Source organism: Microcebus murinus, chromosome 10 (assembly GCF_040939455.1).
Source record: "Microcebus murinus isolate Inina chromosome 10, M.murinus_Inina_mat1.0, whole genome shotgun sequence".
NCBI classification, from domain to species: Eukaryota; Metazoa; Chordata; class Mammalia; order Primates; family Cheirogaleidae; genus Microcebus; species Microcebus murinus.
The window spans coordinates 17,212,338-17,235,097 of NC_134113.1; the positions used below are offsets into that span (position 1 = coordinate 17,212,338).

At 48.1% G+C, this 22,760-nt stretch overlaps 1 protein-coding gene across 3 annotated transcripts in view; it reads right to left on the reverse strand.

Annotated features, from left to right (window-relative positions):
• The window catches only part of CHST11 (carbohydrate sulfotransferase 11), a 260,744-nt gene that overhangs the window by 123,311 nt on the left and 114,673 nt on the right, over nucleotides 1-22,760 (reverse strand). For all 3 annotated transcript variants that reach the window (XM_012772730.3, XM_012772731.2, XM_012772732.2), the window contains one exon: nucleotides 16,508-16,593. In XM_012772730.3, coding sequence (XP_012628184.1) covers nucleotides 16,508-16,593 — 86 coding nt within the window. The remainder of the gene's footprint in view (nucleotides 1-16,507; nucleotides 16,594-22,760) is intronic.

Consider the following 22,760-nt stretch of genomic DNA (forward strand, 5'->3'; position numbering starts at 1 on the left):
GTCTGGCACAGACTCACAGGTTTACACGATCGATTTCAATTCCCAGGGCATCTGTTTTTCGGAATCCCCCTTAGGAAGATAGGTCACGTAGCTTGCTTTGAAGAGCAGAGTCAGGTGCTAACACACAAAAGGACATGTATCGTTGGAAGTTCATCCAATTTTGCACAACCCTGGGGCATCTCCAGTTTCTCATCCCAGGAAAAGATTATTCTAGTGGTTTCAAAGGGTTTTTGAGTAGCTGCGTAGTATTAATAACCAGGTCAGACCCGAAAACCAGAAAAGCAAAGTCTGATCCTTTACCTGGTGTTACAGACTGAGTTGTGTCCCCCAAAATTCACATGTTGAAGCTCTCCCCTCCAACGTAGCTGTACGTGGAAGTAGGGCCTTTAAGGCGGTAACTAAGGTTAAATGAGGTCACCAAGGTGGGACCCTAACCAGATAGGACTGCTGTCCTTGTAAGAAGGAGAAGAGACACCAGGCGTGCAACTGAACCGAGGAAAGGCCACATGAGGACACAGCAAAAAGGTGGCCATCTGCAAACCAGAAGGAGAGGCTCACTAGAAACCAACCCTCCTGGCGCCTGCTCTTGGACTTCCAGCCCCTAGAACTTCGAGTAAATAAATGTCTGTTGTTTAAGCCACACAGTGTGTGGTATCTAGTTCCAGCAGTCCGAGCTGACTCATGCACCTGGGGGAAATAGTAAACGAGCTAAAACCGAGTGCCCACCAGTGTCGGGCTCTGGGCTGACAGTTTTTAAGTGCATGAGCCCACCTAATTCTCACACTAGCCGTACAAAATAGGCATGATTATTCATCCTTTTACATGATTTCTTACCATATTATCTTCTTGTTCATTCATTCTCTCTCTTCTTCATTCATTCATTGATAAACATGTGGCCAGCACCAATCATTCATTCATTCATTCATTCATTCATTCATTCATTCATTCAATCAGAAAACATGCTCCAAGCACCACGCTTACAGCTTTCTACAGAGCAAACCACTGTGACTGCAAGAAGGCCTATTAAGGGAGCCAAACACACTGTACACGTGGCCTGTTTGCAGTCCTGCGACCACACATGTTTAGTCTTTAGGGATTTGGGGTATCTGCCCCTTCCATCCCTGTCTTCCTTGCTGTAACTTCTATTTAATACCTATTATATGAAACCATCTCCCTTCTTTTTCTTCTCCTGCCAAGTACGTACTGACCCCTTTTCAAACCTCAAAATTGAGGTTTGCACATAATTGTGCTGACAATTCCCTTAGTATCAGAGGCCGGAATGGAGTGCATGTTAATGAGACGCATAATTGCTCAGAGCAGTGCTTTTATTCACCAGCCATTCTGTGATTCAGCTCTGCAATTCATTTTCCACCTATCTCCCCCTGAAAAAGGCTGCAGGTTTCACTCTGCGGCCTGAGACATCGAGAACGAGCGCTTGTTTCTCAGGAGCCCCCGCTCATCGTGACCATGCTGCTCATTGGCCATTTTCAGGATGGAGATCGACTCAGAGTACACTGAAGGCATCGGTGCTCAGAAACATCTCATGGCAGCAAAAGGAAGCTCTCAGAGGCTGGTGCGCTCCTCATATCCCAAAACAAGATGAAATGCATTGAAATTAAATAACTCTTTCCCAATTTCATAACGCAACTGCAGATAGCAGAGGTGGCGAGCCAGACCCCAGTAGTTTATAGCAAGTGCATGCGCACATTTTATCCACCCCAGGTGGCCTGGACCACAACTGCACATCAGCGGTAAAATACTAATAACCAAGCGAGGCACAGCACTCTACAGTTTACAGACAGCTCTCACTGCCTCATCAGCTCTTGAGGGAGGCATTGCTCATCCCAATGTTAGAGGCACGGGGCCTGACTTGCTCAAGAACATCCTTGCAGTCAGGTGAAGCTGGGTCCTGAACTCAGGACCTCTGGCTCTCAGCACTGTCTACAGCAGGACCACCTGGGCACCAAACCCAGCCACGCCCTGTCATCCATATATCGGCTTGGGCTGCTTTCACTCTCAAGGGCAAAGCTGAGAAGTTGCAACAGAGACCTAAAATATTTGCTATTTGGCCCTTTTATAGAAAAGGTCCACTGATGGCTAGTCTAGAGATGAATGCACTGGCTTAGTTTGGCACTTTAGAATGTCCTAGCAGAGCGAAATGGCTTTGGGGGGTGCTTTGGCTCTATTTTGTGGGCAATTGTGGACTGAACACTGAACTAGGAGTCCACTGACCCTTGGCTGTGGTCATGTGGCTGCTGCTGACACACAATGGCACACCCCTACTCTGTGCCCAGCACGGTTCTAAGTCTTTTATTGCACTGTCTTCCTTTAGTCTCTACAATAACCCTACGACATAGGTACCATTGTTACCCTTACATTGGCAGATGCGGAAACTGAGGCACAGGAAAGTCAAGTAACTTGCCCAAGGTCACTCAGCTACTGACCGGCAGGGTCGTCTGCTGGGAACCAGCATCCTCTGTGCCCCTCTCTAGTCTGGAGGTTCAAAGTCAGCCTCCCCTACGAAGATCTTCCCTCTGGAGCATTATTTAGTATCTCTGAGCTTCCTTTCCTGGGCGTCTATCAAATGGGAAGAGGATACCTGCCTTGCCAAGGCTCAGAGTATCCTAAGTTTCAACGAAGCCAGCCTATGAGACGGTACTTTGAGAACACTGTAAGCATCACATAATCGTGAAGGAAAATCTTGACAACTCTAACACCATTCACTGCAAATATTTATTCAGTCTTTTTTTTTTTTAATGCACTGACTAAACACGGAGGTCGTACCTCCTGCCTATAGGAATCATGCACAGAACTGCGATCTGGTGTAAATTTCAGGTGGCGTGTGTGATTGTCAAGGAGTTCTCACAAAGACATAGAAGGATCCTGGCCTATTCCCCGCAGGTGTGTGAGCCACCCCGAGCCAGTGGGGGTCCCCGGGCTGCTGGCTTATACTTAGACCTGTTAGGCATTTTCACAGTTCCTCACCTGATCCTTAGACAGCTCTGAATAAGGTGCTATCAATGCCACCATCCCCAGTGTTCCCGTTTTCCAAACTCGCCATGCTGCCGCTGGCCTACGCCACAGACCCAGCACCTCCCAGGCCTCCCCTGCACCCTGGTCATGGGCGAGGGGAGCTCTAAGAAAGAGATACGTGTGTGTATTAGTTTTCTATTGCTGCTATAACAAAGCACCACAAACTCAGTGGCTGAAGGCAACACAAATTTACACTCTTATAGCTCTGCAGGCCACACATCGTAAAGTCAAGGCGTAGGCAGGCTTGCTCTCCTCTGGAGGTCCCACCCAGCAGGGGTGGGGAACCTGCAGCCTTAAGGCCACATGTGACTTTCCAGGTCCTTAAGTACCACCTTTGGACTGAATCCAAATTTTACGGAACAAATCCTTTTATTCAAAGGGGTGCAGCAGAGAAAGATGAAGCTTTTCTTGCCTCCTTTGGTGCTTAAAAAAGAATAGTCTTGTAATCAGAAGGCCACGGGGTCCCCACCCCTGCAAGGGAAAATCTGTTATGTTCCCTTTCCGGCTCTTAGAGGCCACTTGCATTCCTTGGCCCGTGGCCCCTTCCTCACCTCACTGCAACCTCTACCTCCATCCTCACATCTCCTTTGCTGGCTCTGACACTTCTGCCTCTCCCCTGCCATACGTATGATTACACTGGACCCACCCAGATAATCCGGGATGATCTTCCCATCTTAAAGCCCTTAACTGAATCACCTCTGCAAGGTCCCTTTGCCAAATAAGGAAACATATTCACATGCTTTGGGAGGCCAGGAACTGTAGCTGTTGGATTGTGAATGACCCTGGGGTCAAGGGCAAGGGCAAGGGCAGCACCAGAGAGGAGGAAGGGACATCTGCAGCCTATCTCCTCACCTGGGTTTTACAGGCTGTGCCGCACACGCTCACCTTTGGGACTGGCTTGGCTTTGATGCCCCAAATAGATCCTCTGCCTAGGCCTTGAGTAAGTAAGGAGCCCCCCCCCATACTGGCGGCTGTGGTCCATGGGACTCCCCAGAACCACACTGGCTAAAGCTCCAGATCAGCAGCAAAACTGCCTATTAAGGTTTGCACTGGATTTGGACAATGATATTCAGCAAGTTAAATTGGAACAACTGAACTGATAAAGACAGCATTTCCCAGGCTCAAACTGGAAAACAAATGGCAGCAATTTGCCACCGGCTGTTTTTGGCAAAGCCCTATCTTAACAAGATACTTATCTCTTCTTCCCCTCTGATTTAGTTACACTATAATATCCGGTGAAGGAGACTCAATTATTGATTACAATCGACTCGCGTTGTCCTAGCTCCTGGTTTTTATTTCAAGATCATCTAGGCCTGAATCCCAATTATCTTTGTTTTATTTTCAGCAAAAAAGAAAATCACAATGATATATGCTGTTCTCTGATAAGACAAACAAGGAACAAACCAGCCAACAAAAAAAGCTCTTTTTGCCAGTTCCTCAAGAAAAATGACACTTTACTCTGGATAAGTAATAAAAATAAATCAATTAAAAGGGAATTTCAGTTCTTTTAGATGCTTCTCATTAGGAAGAGGGTTGGCAAATTAATTTTATTGTGTTGATCTCTCAGGACCTCAGTTTTGAATACAGCGATAAATCAGCCCATTTCCTGGTCCTGTGAAAGGCAGGCTGGAAGAGAAAGCTATTGATTAGCATGAGGTCTGGAGATTGTCTGCAGATTTCTATTTCTCATTCAATCCCTTTCCCCCCCATGACTGTGAATAATTGGATGTCAGCTGCTTCTGAACTCTCTTAGTATCTGCCAATTCCCTAAAGAAGTCACACTTCTTTTCAGACACCAGCTCATTTATCCTGCAAAGTGAATGAAAACCTACCTCGAGCAGAAGCTGAGATTCTAAACTAAGATTAACTATTCTATGGATGAGAGAAACCCAAATGTGGTGAGACAGAGAAAGTAGGGGGCACGCTTTGTGAATTAGTCTGTGTGGTGACAAAATACTTTTGAGGGACATGTCTCCAGACAGCCTTCAAGCCTCCTAATTTCCAAATGTCACGCTAGCATGCTATTTTCCTGCAAAATGCACTAAAATTTTCAAGCAGCCCCATCAGACCTGGAATGAAGGTTCTTCGGGGAATGACAAGGATGGAATCACAAAGCCGCCACGCTGTGTGGTTGGCTGGGAGTGGCTTATTAGCTGAGGAGCGGCTGTCTCTCTAATTCAAATTTGTCCCTCTGCAAAGATTACAAGTTGCTCCTTGTTAATGAACTTTTGGGTACAGAATGTGCCATCTGCAAAAACCACGGGCTGAGTGTGGATTTAATCCTTCACCCTTAGTGATGAATGGGTGTGAGTGATGAGTGAACCCTTTCCTTCATTCCTTCGTCCGTTCAAGGCTGTGGGACCAGGCTTGGCAGATCAGCGTAGGCAACCGTCTCTGAAATGGGCAGCCCCCAAATGAGCAGCCCCCAGATGGCCTTTCCCAGCTGCCCGTTCGGGGCTTGCTTCCCCTGGCTTTGGGCTCCCTGGCTTTGGGCTCCCTGTTAATTAGGGAAAAGACCCAGAATCATCCTGATTCCTGTTTGAACACCAATTCTTGGCTGGGGCCTTGCCAAGAGGAAGAAAGATGGCGCCCAAACAGTGTCTCCACCAAGCTCAAAACAGAACCCAATGGAGGGACCACAAACAGGCCCCTCCTGATAAGAAGAGTGAATTGGGAAGGAAATTACACACAGCTACTGTGCCTAGGAAGGGAAGAGCTCAAAATAGGAACACCTAGGAGCAGCCTCTTAACATCTTTGTATGTATGTGCATAAATAAAAGAATATTCCAAACCCACAGAAGTACTTTCCTGAAACGTCCCTGTTTCAGGCACAGTCTCCGGCCTGGGCAAACTTGTCCCTGGTTCAAGGACACTCTGTCTGACTCATGAGGGGCCTGAGAGAGTTTCCAGGAGAGATCAAAATCCCAGGGAGCTGAGAGAAGTTGCTGGAACAGGGTGCGGGTGGACACACATCCCACCATGCTTTGCTCCCATGTCACTGAAGCCTGCCTGCTGGGACAGAGGGGTCATCAGGACCCTTCACCCAGCTGTGCCTGCAGTAGCTGTGAGTGGTCTTCACCCTGCGTTTAATTCCAGCTGACCACCCACCCCAGGGCTGGCATGGAGTCAGCCCATCTATAAGATCTATGTCCTCCCAGAAACCACTGGAGAGGAAGGGAGTTTCATCTCTATGGAAAGACCAGTGAACTGAGAATCAGAAGAGTTCAGGTCACTCACTCATTCAATCAACACATCCATACCCCAGCTAAGCTGGTGCAGGTGGCCTCGCCTGGTCCCAAGAGCAAAGAACGGGGTCCAGAGCCGGATTCAATCACGGCTCTGCAGTTCCCCAACTGGGCTGGATGACCTTGAATGTTGACACAAAACACTTCTCTGTACCTCAGTTTCCTCATCTGTAAAATGGGGAATGATGTATTTGAAAAGCGGTAAGACGTTGTTTGAACATGAGGGACTAAAAAAGCCATGGGGCAAAAGCAGCTTCTCTTAAGAGGCAGTTGCTAGAACCCAAGTTGTGATTTTTTTTTCAAAGGAAGAATAGTGTGAAGTTTCAAGGATAACAACATAAAGATAAAAATAAAGATACTCACTGACAATTTGACTATGTACTGCCAGCCACTGCTCTATTCTATTAATAGGCTCTCTACACACACAAATCAACTCATTTAATTTCATACTAATCCAAAGAGCTAGTTACTATTATTATCCCCATTTTACAGATAAAGAAACTGAGGCACAGACAGATTAGGAGACAGACCCAAAGTTGCTCTACCAGTGAGTATGGATTTGAACCCAGGCTCCCGGACTCTGAGAACCCCCAGGTTTAACTGTTACACTATCTGGCCTCATTAGCTGAAGTCAAGTAAGTTTTTCCCACTTTCCAGATGAGGAAATTAAAGCCTCAAGAAGTTGAGTTATTTGTCCAAGATCCCGCTGCTATTATAATAAGGAGAAGAGGACTCAGGACTGAGGACAATTCCATTCTCTTCCCACTGAACTGCACTGTTCCAGATCTGCTGCCCCAGGCACTTGGGGGCAGCGCAGGGGATGGGAGGAGGAGAGGGTGACACCTCAAAGTGTCCTTAGGAGGTAAAGGCTGGAGTGAAGGCGCAGGAGTGGAGGACCCACCTTGGGCTCCTCATTCTTGTTTCTTGACAACAGTGAGGTCAGGAACAGCCCAGTTCATGACGAGACCTGACTCTGATTGTGGCTGCCCAAGGGACCCCATCCTCTAACCCCACTAATCCCCTCTACCCCAGGGTCGCTGCACCCAGGAAGGATAGGTATTAGAGAGACCTTGGCTTCTAGGGAACCCGTGCGGTTCCCTAGACATCGATGTAGACATCGGACAGCAGAAGATCTGCTAGAGACCCTGGAGCTGCTGACTTTTCTAGAAGTCGGGAGCTGCAACTTGGTTTTCATGCATCCTTGGCAGGCTTGTCCTAACCAGAGGGGCATGAATGGGGACGCCTGCCCAGGGGGCAAAGCTGCAACCCCTTGACAGTCTGTGCTTCCTCTCCCCTTGGCCAGATCTTCACTGCACAGGCAGGGTGGAGCCACTTGTTCCTGTGTGCCACCTCTCCTGTGCCTGTGCTCAGGTGGGATGGTGAAGGCTACACACCCACACACACCTACACACCTACACACCTACACACACACACACGAGCACACAGGCATGCATGCATGTACATACTCCTCCAACGTGTCCTACATGTACTGAATTCATGTAGGACATCAGTTTATAATGGTCAGTTTACCAACCTGACTTCCCTATTACACCATGAACTAATAAACTTTTTTTTTTTTGAGACAGGGTCTTGCTTTGTTGCCCAGGCTACAGTGAGTGCTGCGGCGTCAGCCTAGCTCACAGCAACCTCAAACTCCTGGGCTCAAACAATCCCCCTGCCTCAGCCACCCGAGTGGCTGGAATTATAGGCATGCGCCACCATGCCCAGCTAATTTTTTCTATATGTATTAGTTGGCCAATTAATTTCTTTGTATTTTAGTAGAGACAGGGTCTTGCTCTTGCTCAGACTGGTTTCGAACTCCTGACCTTGAGCAATCCACCGGCCTCAGCCTCCCAGAATGCTAGGATTACAGGCGTGAGCCACCACGCCCAACCTAATAAATGTTTTAATCTTTTCTCCCCAGCTTTATTGAGGTTTAATTGACAAATAAAAAATGTATATGTTTATATTGCACCACATAATGTTTTGATATATGTATACATTGTGGAGTGATTACCACAATGGAGCTAATTAACATATCCATCACTTGACATGGTTATCACTTCCTATGTATAAGAATGTGTAAGATCTACTTTTCCAGCAGATTTCAAGTATATAATACATTACTACTACCCACAGTCACCATGCTGTACATTAGGTCTCCAGAACTTACTCTTTCTGTCTAACTGAAACCCTTTGACCGACAGCTCCCCACTTTCCCCCATCTGGTAGCGACTTCTCCCACATGTCAGTGAGATCATGCGGTATTTGTCTTTCTGTGTCTGGCTTATGTCACTTAGCATAATGTCCCCCAGGTTCAGCCGTGTTGTCACCCAGGGCAGGATTTCCTTCTTAAGGCAAAATAACATCCTATTTCACATCTTCTTTACCCATTCATCTGTTGATGGACATTTGGGTCGATTCCCCATCTGGACTACGTGAGCGACACTGCAATGAGAATGCAGGTATCTCTGTGAGACACTGCTTTCATACCCTTTGGGCATATAACCAGAGGTGGGGTGTTCCAGATCATACAGTAGCACTAGTTTTAATTTTGTGAGGACCCTCCATGCTGTTTTCCATAATGACTGTACCAATTTACATTGCCACCAACACTGTACAAGGGTTCCCTTTTCTCCACACCCTCACCAATATTTATCTTTTGTCCTCTTGATAATAATGGATATACTGGGTTAAAGAAAATATACTATTAAAATTAATTTCACCTGTTTTCTTTTTACTTTTCAAAACGTGGCTACCGGAAAATTCCAAATGACATGTGACTTACACTGCGCATTGCTAGTGCGCAGCACTGTTCTGTCATAGCAGGGCATTTCACTTGAGCTTGGAGGGGAGAAATCAGGGAAAACCTCCTGGTAGAGGTTTCTTCTGAGAGAATAAACAAAAGAAGCCAGCATTGACGGGGCCGCCAGCCTGGAACTCTATATGTTTCCAATTTAATCCTCAATACCTGGACCACTGGCATTTTATCCCTATTTTACAAACAAGGTCTCCAGCGCTCAAGAAAGTATAGCCCTTTGCCTCCGACCTCACAGTAACTGGTGGGGAGGTGGGGTGACCCCCAGACTCCACCGGGAAGTGCCCCCAAGTGTCTCTCCTCCGGAGAGTTTGAGAACAAGCCAGGTCTTTGTTTCGGCTCTATCCATTCTGACAAGGTTAAAATCCAGTTGGCTGAGAAGCTATTTGAATTGTGTCATTTACAGAAAAATCAAATTATGTAGAGGCCTCTTATAATTGAGGGTAATTCAGGAAATAACGTTCTGAAAATGGCAGGCTGTGCAGCTGTGTCACCATTTGGGAATTGCCGAGGTCACTGTGTCACTCACATGCCCTTCTCCAGTTGAGTGTGTCAGATTATATTCATACAGACTGACACGGGAAAACCTCATTACGGCACTGAGCTTACTACCCAGATTTGAGTGTATTGGGTCAAGCGAGGCTTGTCCCTGAAACTTCTGCCCATAAAGAAAGCCTCAGTTAAATGTGAACCAACAGATGAGACCACTAGTGCCACATTGACACCCCCCAGAAATGGGGTCTTATTTAACAACTATTACTAAGGTACCTAACTAGATTATTGGGAGTGTAACAAGCACAACCACAGAGACTTTTAAAACATAACAGCTGTGTCTGCACATTTTCTAGGAGATAGGTGGAGTGGACATGTACCTACACACACCACACACACACACAGTGGCACTCATGGCCTTATAAGTCAGTGCATCAAGTGTGCTAATCAGCGGAGTCTGCTAGACATACAACATAAATCAAAATTGTTAGGAAGTCCTCACCATGAATACAGCTAGTAGCTTCCACGCAAGAGGAAATCGTCTATCTTATTATTATGCAACAAAATTCCAAATGTGCATCTGTAAAATGTCTGAGCCTGCAGTACAGGGACAGGGCACGGGCCCAGACGCCCTGAGAAAAGTCCCAGGTCCCCTAACTCCACCCAGACAATTGGTGGCTACTGATTGACACCAACTCTGACCTTGGCACTATCCCAAAGGATCTTGAATTTCACACACTTGGAAGACTAGTATCATGCTCTTGCTTTACAGAGAAGGAAACCGAGGCTTGGGAGGGTAAGTGACTGCTCCTGGTCGCACAGTTGGGTCGGGATTCCCTGGTTCCTTCGTGCAGCCAATCCTCTCCTCTGACCCAAGCGGTGCCTGACTCAGTGTCTCCATCTGTCCTGGCTTAATTGGAAATCTGACCATGGCAGCTTTGCTGGCTTAAGAATAATGAAGCCACTAGTCATGGTGACACAGGCAGTTCACTGTCCCTGGTTTCTTGCAATGGGCCTCACTGGTCTATTGTAATTTGCAATTAATAATGAAGCATTCTCCTAAGTGCTGTGTGTAAGATCAGGTTAATGTAATATTTCATGGGTGCCAGCCAGCTGCTGGGGCTGGCAGTAAGTAATACCTTTCCATAAGGAGCCAGTCTACAACCAAATCAATTAATCCCTCTCCGGCTGGTAGGCAGCTGTTGGGTCAAAGAAGATAATTAGACGGACTCATCACTTACCAGGTGGTTGGTAATGAAGGGATTAATTGACCAGAGTTGGGGACCATACAATGTCTGCTCTTTCATGCATTCCCTGGTCTGCACGGCCGCTCAGCATCATCCTTCCCGGACAGCAGTTTGAAAGGCAGAGGGTGCTTTTTCCCCTCCAGGCCTATTTGTAGGATTGTAACCGATCCTGCAGAAACCCCCTCTGCTGCCTGGCCTGGAACAAACCTGGGTTCTCCTTACTGGCTCCAGAGGGGAGGGGCTCAAGTGTCCCCTTCACAGGGCTCCTTTCCATACTTTGCCTGCATCTCAACATCTTGCATTTGTCCACATGATACTAAGTCTCCAACACTCAAGGCATCAGACCCACCTACAAACTTTCAAAGGAGCGGACCAGGGAAAGCAATCTATCTCTGTGTCCCAGTGGAAAACACTGACATGGGACCTTCGTGCTTTGGGTTGTTTTTCTCATGATGGATTATGGGTTATACTAGAACCAAAGAATCAAACATCTTTGGTACTGGAGGGGCCCTTAAAGACCCTCCAACCCAGTGCTCTGGTACCCTGGCTACCCCTGGCTGCTCACCTTCGAAAACTATAAATGCCCCAGCCCTTATCCCAGACCAGGGAAATCAGAATCTCTGGGGGTGAGGTTTGGGCACTGGCCATTTTCTAAAAGCTCCCCAAGTGGTCCTACTGTGCAGGCTTGAGAACCACTGATCTGGTCCAACACCTTCATTTCATAGATGGCGATGCTGAGGTCAAGGAGGGGACATTACCTGCCTTGGAGGAGCCGCAGAGTTAACGGGGGCTGAGTCAGAACAGAAGCTGGCCCTAAGATGCACATGACCCACGTCTGTGGGTCCCACGTGACCACCAACCCTGCCAGAGGGTAAAGACTAAGCTCTCCTCCTAGTACCAACCTACCTCTCCCCGGCCCTCTGCAGCCAGCCCCTGGCATCACTCTCACTGCAGCCATAAACCTCTCATGGTTCTCTGAATGTGCCATGGACTGTCCCACCTGGACTTCGCTCCTGCTGTCCCCTCCCGTCACCCCCCATGCTGCTGTTCCATCTTCTCTGTCACGGGGAAGTCTGATGTATGGGAGAGGTTCCCACCCCCTTGGACTATTACAAGCTTTTACCACCTAAAACATTCAAATGAATCAGTGACCCCTCTCTACTTGCAAATCTTCCCAAGCTGTGCTATCTCATGGCAGAGTTCTTGGGTGACTCCTGCAGTGAGTGAAAACCAAACCTGCAGGTGTTTACTGGACATCAGCATGCACTCCACGCCATTCCATCAGCCCTGGTTCCCGCCGCTGGGAAGTGTACAACGGGTCCTGAGCACACGCCGGGCCTCAGCTTCAGTCCCTGGGCAAGAGGATCTCATTTTTCCACCCGGGGAAGATAAAACACTAGCCTCTTCTCATCCTGCAATCTAGCCAGGTTAGGTAAGCCTAGCTCTACCACTTAGGAGCTGTGTGATCTTGGCACATTGCTCAACCCTGTGGGCCTCGGTTAACTTATCTGGAAAATAGAGTTACTGGAGATTCAACAAGGGCTGTTGTGAAGATTCAAAGACATTTGTGTGAAAAAATATGTACATTAGTCACTGTTGTATATCACACATTCAGTGAATGGTCAGTTGTCTTCCTTTCTCCCTCCTTTCCTTCTATCCTTCCTTCCTTCCCTCTCCCCTCAATTCTTCGTCCTGGAGCCAACCCGATAGAGAAGTCCGCTCTAGCACACTGAATATTGGACCAAAAGGGGCCATCGAATAGTGGATATTTCACTGTCACCCTCAGCATCCCTGGAGCCTTTTCTCCCTCCTTATGGAATTTTTTTTCCTCCTCAAACAGTTCACTCAGAAGACCTCCAGATCCCCAAGTACTGACTGGTCCTCAGACACCCCTAAGAAAGCCGCAGGCACCGGATGTGGCGTGTGCTCGGTGCAAAGCTCCTAGCTCAGCGCGTACACACTCAAGATCGGCACGCGCCGTGCAACGCTCTCCTTGGAGCGTGGTAATTACAGAGCAAATAAATGCAAACGCTAAAGAAAGAACCAAGCAGGGCAGGGCTGAACCACACGGGTGATGCTGCGAGACTTCAGGAAATCACGAGAGGACCAGGAGGTGGGCGAGGCAGAAGGACAAGCTGTCTCGCCCTCGCCGGCTCCGAGGGGAAATTATGCCCTATTAACGGCTGACAGCGCGGCTCTGCCCAGCGCATCTGAGCTGAGCCGGGGCGGCCGCAGATGTGCGCGGCCCACAAATATGCAGTTGGCAACTCCTGAACTTTCGGTGACTTGACACCAGCTGATCCGATTGGCAATTACGTTTTATTTTGGGGCCACGGAGACAGTAGAGAACCAGGAAAATTATAAGACATCGGAGTGCAGTTTTTCTAAGAATAGCAACTACAAACTTTTTTTAACCAATTGTTGTTTTAATGGTTAGGGGTTTGCAGGGCACTAAAATAAGAAAACCCTGAACACTAAGATCAGATTATAGCCGATTTTCCCAGGGGAGGTTTAAGCTTTTGTCCAGTATAAATCTAGGTTTTTTACATATGTTTTTTTGTAGGGGAGACTGGGATAATTCCCACCAAGAGAACTTTACTATTGATGGTGAGTCTAGCATAGATGCAAAGAAACCCAGATTTGTAGTTTGTTTTAGGGTTGAATCTTACTCTGTTTCCTACTAGCCACGTGGCCTTGGATAAGTTGTATAAAATCATCGACCTCATTCGTCCATAAAATGGGGGTGTACTACCAGCTCTGGGTTTACTATAAGGTTAGATGAGATGTTTATAAGCATCTAGATAGTATCTGGCCTACGATATTTGGTGACTAAGGTAATGCCTTCTTGCCATAATGTTAGTTTCTTATCATCTAAAATAAACAGTTCCTGTTTTCACCATCATATAACAAACTCACATAACCGGTCAGTATAGAAAAGGAAAACATCATCTCAGGGAGCTGTTTGGTTTCTAGAGATGAAGGGTTTGTCCCCTGCCTCAGTGGTACCATTTTCCCCAGGCTCAGCGGCTTCAACAGCCTGGCCGGTAGGGAAATACGAGAAACTGCAACCGAGCCAAATCGGGTGCAAATTCTGTAAATGTCTCATGGACTTGAAACTAACTAAACTCAACGGGACACTCACTCTCTTCTCTCCTCTTAAATCCCCAGCCCACAGCAGCCCAAATAATCACCAAGACAGTTTCTCCGAAAAGTGCCACTTACTGAACTTGCGTGGGAATGGAACATAATCGCAGCTTGTAAAGGAAGCCAGCCTAAGAAAAAACATCCCGAGACAACATCCCGAGGAAACGGGGTGATTTTCCTGCGGGGACATTTCCCTGCTTGCCAGCTAAAGGGCCAGACAACTTGCGAAGACATCTTTGAGGGAGGACAGTGACTCACCCGCCCACGCCCTCACGAATGCTTCCCAGAGCCGCCTCTCCAAGTCCCAGGCTATTGCTAAATGGGCCTGTCATCCAGACAATGCTCGGAACACTAAACACTACGGGAAGGAAGAGATGGCTGGGAGAGTCATCTCTCCTTTGGTTGGTTTGCAAATGGACCAAGCGGGGTCTCCTTCACCAGTTAACTCATTCCTGCCAGCCCTGGGATAACAAGAATAACCAGACCCGAAGGCTAAGCACACACAGTCTCTTCCCCTTTTGTGCCCAGTGCCTAGCTCTGAGCTGCATGTAGTAGGCACTCGTAGCAGCAGATGAAGAACTGAATGAGTGAATGAGTGAATGGGCCCAGGAAGGAGCGAACGCCATAGGAGGCACCAAGCAAGACATACCCCCACGTGCAACCCTGCGAGGTAGGTATGTTCAGGCTGTACGGTGAATGACGGAAAGCATTCTCGGAGGGTTAGGTAACCTGCCCACACTCACGTAGCTGGGAAATAATGAAGCCAGCCTTCGAATCCAGGTCTGACTCTGAAGTCAAGGCTTCCAATGTTGAAGCCACCCTCGTGACCACAAAAATGACAAATCATACTTACAGAGCCCCTGACACATCGGCATTATTCCATCTTCCAAACATTCCAGAGAGATTTTTTTTTAGATGGGAAAACTGATACCTAAAGAGGAATTCATCATATACCCAAGGTTGCACAACAAGTTAGAGGTAAAACAGGAATGTGAACACAGACTTTCATTCTTTCAATCGCAAGTATTTGAGGGCACCCCCCACTAGGCCAGGCTCTGTGTTAGTTGTTGGGGAGACAACAGAGAACAGGACAGACACAGTCCATGGACTTTCTGTCCAGAGGGGCGGCTACTTCAGAAATAGCTCTTCCCATGACACCATATGCTGCCCATGAAAATCTGCAGCCGTGCTTCACAGTTTCGTTTTGAAGGAGAAAATGATCTGAGAACAGAGGATGTCAACAAAGAAGATGGGAATGGTTTGCATCTGAGGAGCCTGGGTTGTTTTCAACACGGGTTACCAGAACCCTCTCCTTTGTCAAAGCCCAATCCTGCCTCTTCCTGAGGATGGGGTGTCTGGACAGGGTGGGAGACTTGCCTACAATAAGCAGATTGTTTGGGCACCAAAGGAAACCCAAATATCAAATTCCCTGCTGAGTCACCACAGAACCCAGTACACAAAGCCTCGGGCAATACTGTGTTGGCAGCTACCAGGCTAATCTGGCCTACTCTGTGCCCTAGTCACACCTTGGGACAGGGCATGGGTTAACCTGATGAGGCCACCCATGATGCACAAACTCAGGAGTCAATTTTGGCAGAAGGGAGTGCTGGTGCAAGACTGAGAACAGAGGTGGGATGAGAAAGTTCTCAGTCACATCCCTTTGCAAGAGTTCTAAGAATTGAGCATCCATGAGGCCCAAGCATTATCTTCCTTCACTAAGCATCCACAGAAATACAAAGTTAAGAATCTGATACAAAATACAATGTAGAGACTAGAGCCAAAGCAGTACCTTTTATCTCTCTTTCTCTAGTGAAGGTCCATTGATGTTGTCACTGGTTGTAGACTCAGCCCTGGAGTCTCCACGTCAAGACCCACACACACCACTGAGGCTATCACCATGGCGACCAGGCCTCCTAACTCTGCACCGAGCTTTCCACAAAGGACACTTTTTCTTGGTTGGAGCTTTTTTTTGCTCACAGAGGAATTCTTTTTCATAATTGATGGCACAGAGGCCATGTTTGCCCTCTTGTTAAACTGACAAGTCAGATTTACCGTGACAGTCACTTAGCAAGAAGTCCTTGTACACAAGGGAGTTTGCCAAACTGGTGCAGTGAGGTGTGGCACACTTGGCATCTTTGGGCTTTAATAATCCAATGTGGGAGCCATAAGTGGCAAGTTCACCGACACTCAAGCCTCCTGTGGGGGTGTCCAAATGGGAGAACGCACAGTCCCACCAGCTCTCCGATTCCAGAGGCCCAGTGGGGGGACCTGCGACTGTGTGGATCTCAGGGGTCCAAACTCTGGGCAGGTCTGAATGCTTAGTCTAGCACTCAACCTAGGCATTTCCCTAATTCTAAATATCTCTTGCTAGAATTAAAAAAAGGGTGACGAAGAAAGCAACCACTGAAGATAAAATGCCAGGCAGTGGGAGGAAGTTTCAAATCCCCAAAGAACACAGTTTTGGAGTTTTTAAGTTATCCTCCACCCCCAAAAAGTTGACATGTGCTGATGGAGTCCCCGAGGCTTACCTGGATCGGGTTGTAGAGTTCCTGCAGGGGGCTCCGGGACCCCTTCCGGCAGCAGATGTCCACGGCAAAGGGGTTCCTCCGCATGACTGAGGAAAGAAAGTAAAGGCTCATCAGACATGAGCAACCAAGGTTTCTTGTCCGGCAAAGAAAAAGGCACCGAGGAGAAGAGGAGAAACAGGTAGGAAAGGAAGAGGGAACAATGGCTTCTAGCAAATTCCAATTTCCAATTCTGTTCCCTTGTCCTGTGGTACAGGTGCCACTCTGTCTTGCCAACGTTCAGGCATCTCCACACCCAGAAGGGTAGAGATCATGCTAAAGATTCTTCCCAGCAAGTTTTTAAGAAAACAAAGTTGGTCATCTAAAATTTCGCTGGAATGAAATCACTTACAAAAGACACTGTAAAGATTGTTCCAAAACAGCAAGTTCTACCAAGCACCAGGCTTAGTGACATACTTTAAGATCCCACAGACTTCTCCCTCAATGACCAGTGACCTCTGATTCCTGGTCCCTGGGAACCTGGCCTCCCGAGAACAGTGGAAGTTCTTCCCTGGGAGGCTTCTCCCACGGATAAAGCGGAAGACCAGCCTTCTCAAAGCCTCTCGTAAATTACGTGTTTTTTTTTAAATTAAAATATCAGTTTGAGGCAGAAAGGACAAGAGTTTATGGTTCTAGGCAGATGGAGATGGCACTTACAATTAATAAAAGATGGGGAATTAAGTGCACTCCTCAAAACCCATCAGTGTGGAGGCCACCAAGAACTATTTTTCAATGGAAATGGGTTCTTTCTTTTTTTGTTCTTCTTATTCACAAAACACCAGCACTCTGAGCAGCTACTCACTCACACAGTGGCTAACACACAGTCATGCGCTTGATAATTCTCTGCTGAAGGGAAGAGGGAGGAGGAAGGGAAGGAGGAGATGGGGAAAGAATTAGGGAAGGAGGAAAGGAAAGGAGGGAGAAGAAGGGAAGGTGGGAAGGAAGAAGGGAAGGAGAAAGGGAGGGAGGAAAGGAGAGAGGAAGGGAAGGAAGGAAGGAGAGAAGGAGGAAAGCCAGAAGGAAAGGGGGCAGGATAGGAGAGGAATGAATGAACAAGTGCTTTCTTCTCAAACAGGAGGCAGTTTTCTCAATGAGCAATGTGATGGGAACATGACTGGAACAAGGAATACAGATCCTTTCATAAATGTAAAGAATTCGCCCTCTTTATAGTGGCAGAAGAGTAAACAAGAGGACATTCCCTGGAGCAGACAGCCTGGGTTTGAATCCTGACTCTACCAGCTGTGTGACCTTTGGCAAATTACCTAACCTCTCTGTGCCTCTGCTTCTTCATCTGTAAGATGGGATGAGAAGAGTATCTAACTCCCTGGGCTGGATGTGAGGATTACAGGAGTTACTACCATATGCAGAAGAATCCTTAAAACTGTACCTGGCAAACAGCTAGAGTTTCAAAGCGTTGGTTATAAATTTCTGAAGCTATTCTAGATCGTCCACTAGGTTTGCACATAACAATCTATGACATGAGTTGCTTGGCCCCTGGGAGGAAGGGGGGAACTTCTCTATTCATGAGCTACCAAGTGGGCTGATGAGAAGCTACCAGACCTCCAGCAGGGAGCAGGTCAGAAGACTGGGCAGGCTGGCCAGAGGGGTAAAGCCAGGACCCTCTGCTCAGAAGCCAGGACCCTCTCCTTAATTTGAGGTCAGAAGAGTGAGGACAGTCATCCCCACAAGCAGCTGATTCCTTCCAGAAGGTCTCCAGGGGAATCAACTCCTTCCCAGGTGATCCACCTTTGACTTGTCACTTTGAGCCACATGGAAAGCCCGAAAGTAAATCATCAATCCCAGGAAACTTGAGGCTGTGTATTCTCTCTCCTTTTCCTTGACTTCCTAGGGCAGGGGTCAGCAGACTTCCCTAAAGGGCCAGATGGCATTTAGGCTTTCCGCCATGGGATGTCTGGTGTGAAAGTGGCCATAAACGGTATGGAAACAAGAATGGGCATGGTGGAGCACTGACAAAACGTCACATATGGACGGGGAAACCTGAATTTCATCGAATTTTCATGTGTCAGGAAATATTATTCTTTTGAGTTTTTTCTCCACTGTTCAACAAAAATTAGGCAGTGGGGCTGGACGTGGCCCTCGGGCTGCAGTTTGCTAACCCCGGCCCTGAAGAACTGCCCCAGCGTTCCCCGGGTCAGCAGTGCCAGCCCCGAACACCCCCACACGCCAGCAGCCTTCCCCGGGGAGGAGGGATCTGCAGGCAAATGTCAATACATAAAAGCCATTAGAGTTTGATTAGGCCGCACACAGAAACACTGGTTCTTTGTTCCTCCACGGTTGCCCCAAGAAAAGGGGGGGTGGGATAATTCTACGTTGTGTTTTTCTTTAATTTATTACTTCATTTTTCATTTCCACCAAAAAGGAGGTAAACTGTTAAATGCACGCAAGTTGCCCTCGGTGCACAATGACATAGCAACACTTCGGAGGAGTAAAAACAGCCATAAAACTTGTAAAATTATGCCCGGGCCATGCAAGATTAAATTCCCCCCATGGCGGCAGACAGGCTCATCCAGGCCCAGGGCTGCGCCACCGCCACGGTGAAAACCCCACCGTGCAATCCATTAAAAGTCTGCTTTTATGGGGGGCAGTATTATTTAATTGGCTTATTTTTCTAATACAAGGCCTTTAAAATGCTTTGCCCGTGTGGGGCCCAACCTTGGGGCCTTTGCCTACAGCCGCCAGCGCCCCGTCCAGCCCTGCCCGCAACTTCCCGGGGCGGGCGCCGCGGGGACCCGTTTGGCTCCCAGACCACGAAGGCCAAAGCGGCCTTGTGCGCTTTGCATGGGAACCATAACGATCCGGCCGCTGATGGCGCACACGGGGTGTGCCCGGCGCCTGGGGAAGGAAGTCCCTGCACTTTGCAGATAACCTCTCTGAGCCTCCCGTGACTGCGGTCAGGGCCACGTGGATGGGGAGCTGGCAAGATGAGACTCGGGTATGACAGGCGCTGCCGGACTCCTGAGCCGAGGGCCACCTCCCCACCGCCTGCCCGGAACGCGAGCCAGGATTAAACAGACCACCGAGTCACAGCCCACCCCTGCCCACCTGTGCAGGATGCTCAGGTCTGCACTTTTCCTCCCGCCAGTAAGAGCCAGGTGACTCAGAAGGGACCCAGTGATCAGCTGAGACATGGAAATAAGAGATCAGAGAGACCAAGAACAGACTGAAGTCCCCCCAAATCCTCCCTTTTTAATCTGTTAAAAAGGCAGATTTCTGGGCATGTCCTTGGCTTCGTTCCACATTGGCTGAATTATAAGTTGGGGAGATGGGGGTTAAGGCCCAGGAATCTGCATTCTAATAAGGTTTCCGCCCCTCCCCATGGGGAAGAGGCAGACAAATCATACTTCATGCCTTCTGGTTCTTAAGAATCCAATTGCAGAATAAATAATTCCCACACAACCTGGCTCCATGTACCTCCAAGACAGCGTGACATTTACAACAGGAGCTGCGGAACGTCCCAGTGCTGGCGCTGGGCAAAGGTACAGATACTCCCTAGAAGCTGAGCCCCACTGTGCCCCTTCTCAGGTCTAGACCACGGGCGCCTTTGGTTTGTAGGGGCCACAGCTGATTACAGGGCCAGTCACATCCAAGTGACAGTAATGAGGAACTCCCATGTTGCCTGGGAGGCAAAGGAAGGGCCTGGAATACACTCACATAAGCATGAGAATATTTACCCCATGTGTGTCCTAGAAACAGTGGCCTCAGAGAAGGCTGAGTCACCAGGGCCCAGACAGAGGTGGCAGCTAGCGTTTAGAGAGCACTCAAGCTCTGTGCTACTGTCCCCACTTTGCTGATGGGAACACTGAGACCCAGCAGGGTAGGGGAACTTGCCCAGGTCTCATGACTAGTAAGAGGTAGAGACAGGATTCTGACCCCAGAAAAGCATGCTGTCAGCTACCACACTAGACCACAGCTCAAGTGCCAGGTAAGCCAAACAGCCCCGTGGTCTCCTCCTGGCCTGAGACCTGGTTGGCTGGTCACTTTTAGGACAGGTGATCAAAAATGTAGTCCAATGTTATAGCCTCCATCAGAATGCTGTGATGGCTACCTATGGATGATTAGTTATTACACTCATTCATCCAACAACTGTTACCAAGCAGCTATGATATGCCGGCACCTTGCCAGGCACTGGGTTTGGAGTTTATAGACTCTGTCTTATTCATGTTGCTTCTCTGGTGCTTGGCACACAGTAGGTCCTCAAAAGGTTTATGAACGATCTAGGATATAACACTTCCATGCAGAGTATCAGAGAGGTTGGTTCTTACCAGTAAAGAGGAAATTGCCAGTAGCATTGGGTTGTGGTTTTGAAAATAAAAGGTCTGATGATCAAAAAGCCCCAAGAAAGGAATCCCTGAGGGCACATAATGGTGGCCTTCCGCTGCCCACCCCACTGCGAGTTGCTTTTAGTGACAACCCTTGTTTTCTCCCTTCTAAACTCGAATCAATGGGATTCAAGACAGTTTTTTAAAAATCAATTTACGGTGTGACTTCTTGGACCCAGGAACAGTTCTGCATATTTCAGAACTTCCTATAAAAATGAAGCTAACATTAGAGTCAAGTCGCTTGTGTTTGTTTCACAATGACCGAAAGCACATTGTTTTCAAGTGGACACTCCATTCCTGGACTCCTAAGAGACAGCAGGTCACAGGAAGTTAGTTCATGACTGAGGAATCAAGTCCTCCTTCTCCAAGTGGCTCCCAGAGACCCTGCCGGTGCTGCTGGAACAGAGGGACCTCCTGGGCTGGTGACTCAGGTCTGAGGACATACAACTGAAATGCTGCGGGACCCTGAGTAGGAGCTTGCCTTTCATGCATGTCATAAAACCAAAGGCATCAGGAATTCCGAGGGGTTATACAGTCCAGCCCCTCAATTTGCAGAAACAACTCAGAGAGCTTACCTGCTTGCCCAAAGCCCCCTAGAGCTAGCAGAGCCAGGGCTGAAACTCAGAGCTTACAAAACACAGTAAACTACCGTTTACTGAGAATTTACCATGTACCTCATGCCTGATGCAATGCCAAGCCCTTTTCTCACATTGTTTCATAAAAACCATGTACATTTGATATAATAATAATATCATCATTTATTCCCATTTTACAATTGAGGAAACTGAAGCCCAGAGAGGTTAAGTAACTTGTCCAAGATCACACAGACAGCAAGTGGCAGGACGAGCAGCAAATTCAAACCCAGCTCTATTTCCAGAACTGGTGCTCCTCACTGCTGTGCTGTCTCTAAAGGCAATAAAGATGCATTTACACTTGTAACTCCCACCGTTTTTGTGAGGTCACTTCCCTCAACATTCAAAGTGAAGCACTTCTGTAGTAAATCACCCAAGTCCAAATGGGTCTCCACTCCTCCCACTGGCAAAACAACTCCAACACTCAGCTGACTTCGGACACTTTCCAAATCTGATTTGCTAACAGGCTGGGCATGATTCCTCATCTACTCCACGCTCTAAGTGTGCACAGCAGCAATGCAGTTGCAGCACGTTTTCTCCAAAAGCACAAATTCATGCCAGGGAACCTAGTGCAGTGCGATCCAGCCCATCTGTCGGGACAGGACAGCGTCTGATTCAACTCCGTCAAGTGGGAAGGGTGAACAATGCCCAGGTCCCTGGGAGAGCCATTCCTCTAGGGACAGGCACTTCTGCTTTGCAACTGGGAGACCCACAGCCAGCCCTGAGAGGACACTGAGTCTCCCAGCTCTCCCCTATTGCCTTCCGAGGTAGCTGTGCTGAAACTAGAGTGACCAATCAATCTGGTCTGCCTGGGCCAAGGAGATCTCCAGCACAAAGGACTTTCAGTGCTAAAACCAGAAAAGTCCCAGGCAATCTGGGATGAGTTGGCCACCCAGCAGTGTTGAAGGTTCAGTCAGAACTAGAGTCAAGTCCTGGTTTTGTCCATTAAGTAGCCTTGGCTTGGGTCAACTCCCTAAGCTCTGGAACTCAACTATACAATGCAGGGTCCTACCCTAGTTCTGCCACCAAACTAAGAGCCTCACCGTGAACGAGGTCTCCCTGGACCTCAGTCTTCTCCTTGGTCAGGTGAAGAGGTTGAACCTGGTGATTGCTAAGTCCCTTCCAACTCGAAATTCCTAATGTCTAGGCACAGGGCCATGGGACATCTCCCTGGAGAACCGGGACTTGCAGAAGCCCTAGAACTGCTGGGGGTGGGGCAGTCAGGGTGGAAGGGGCAGGGGTGGG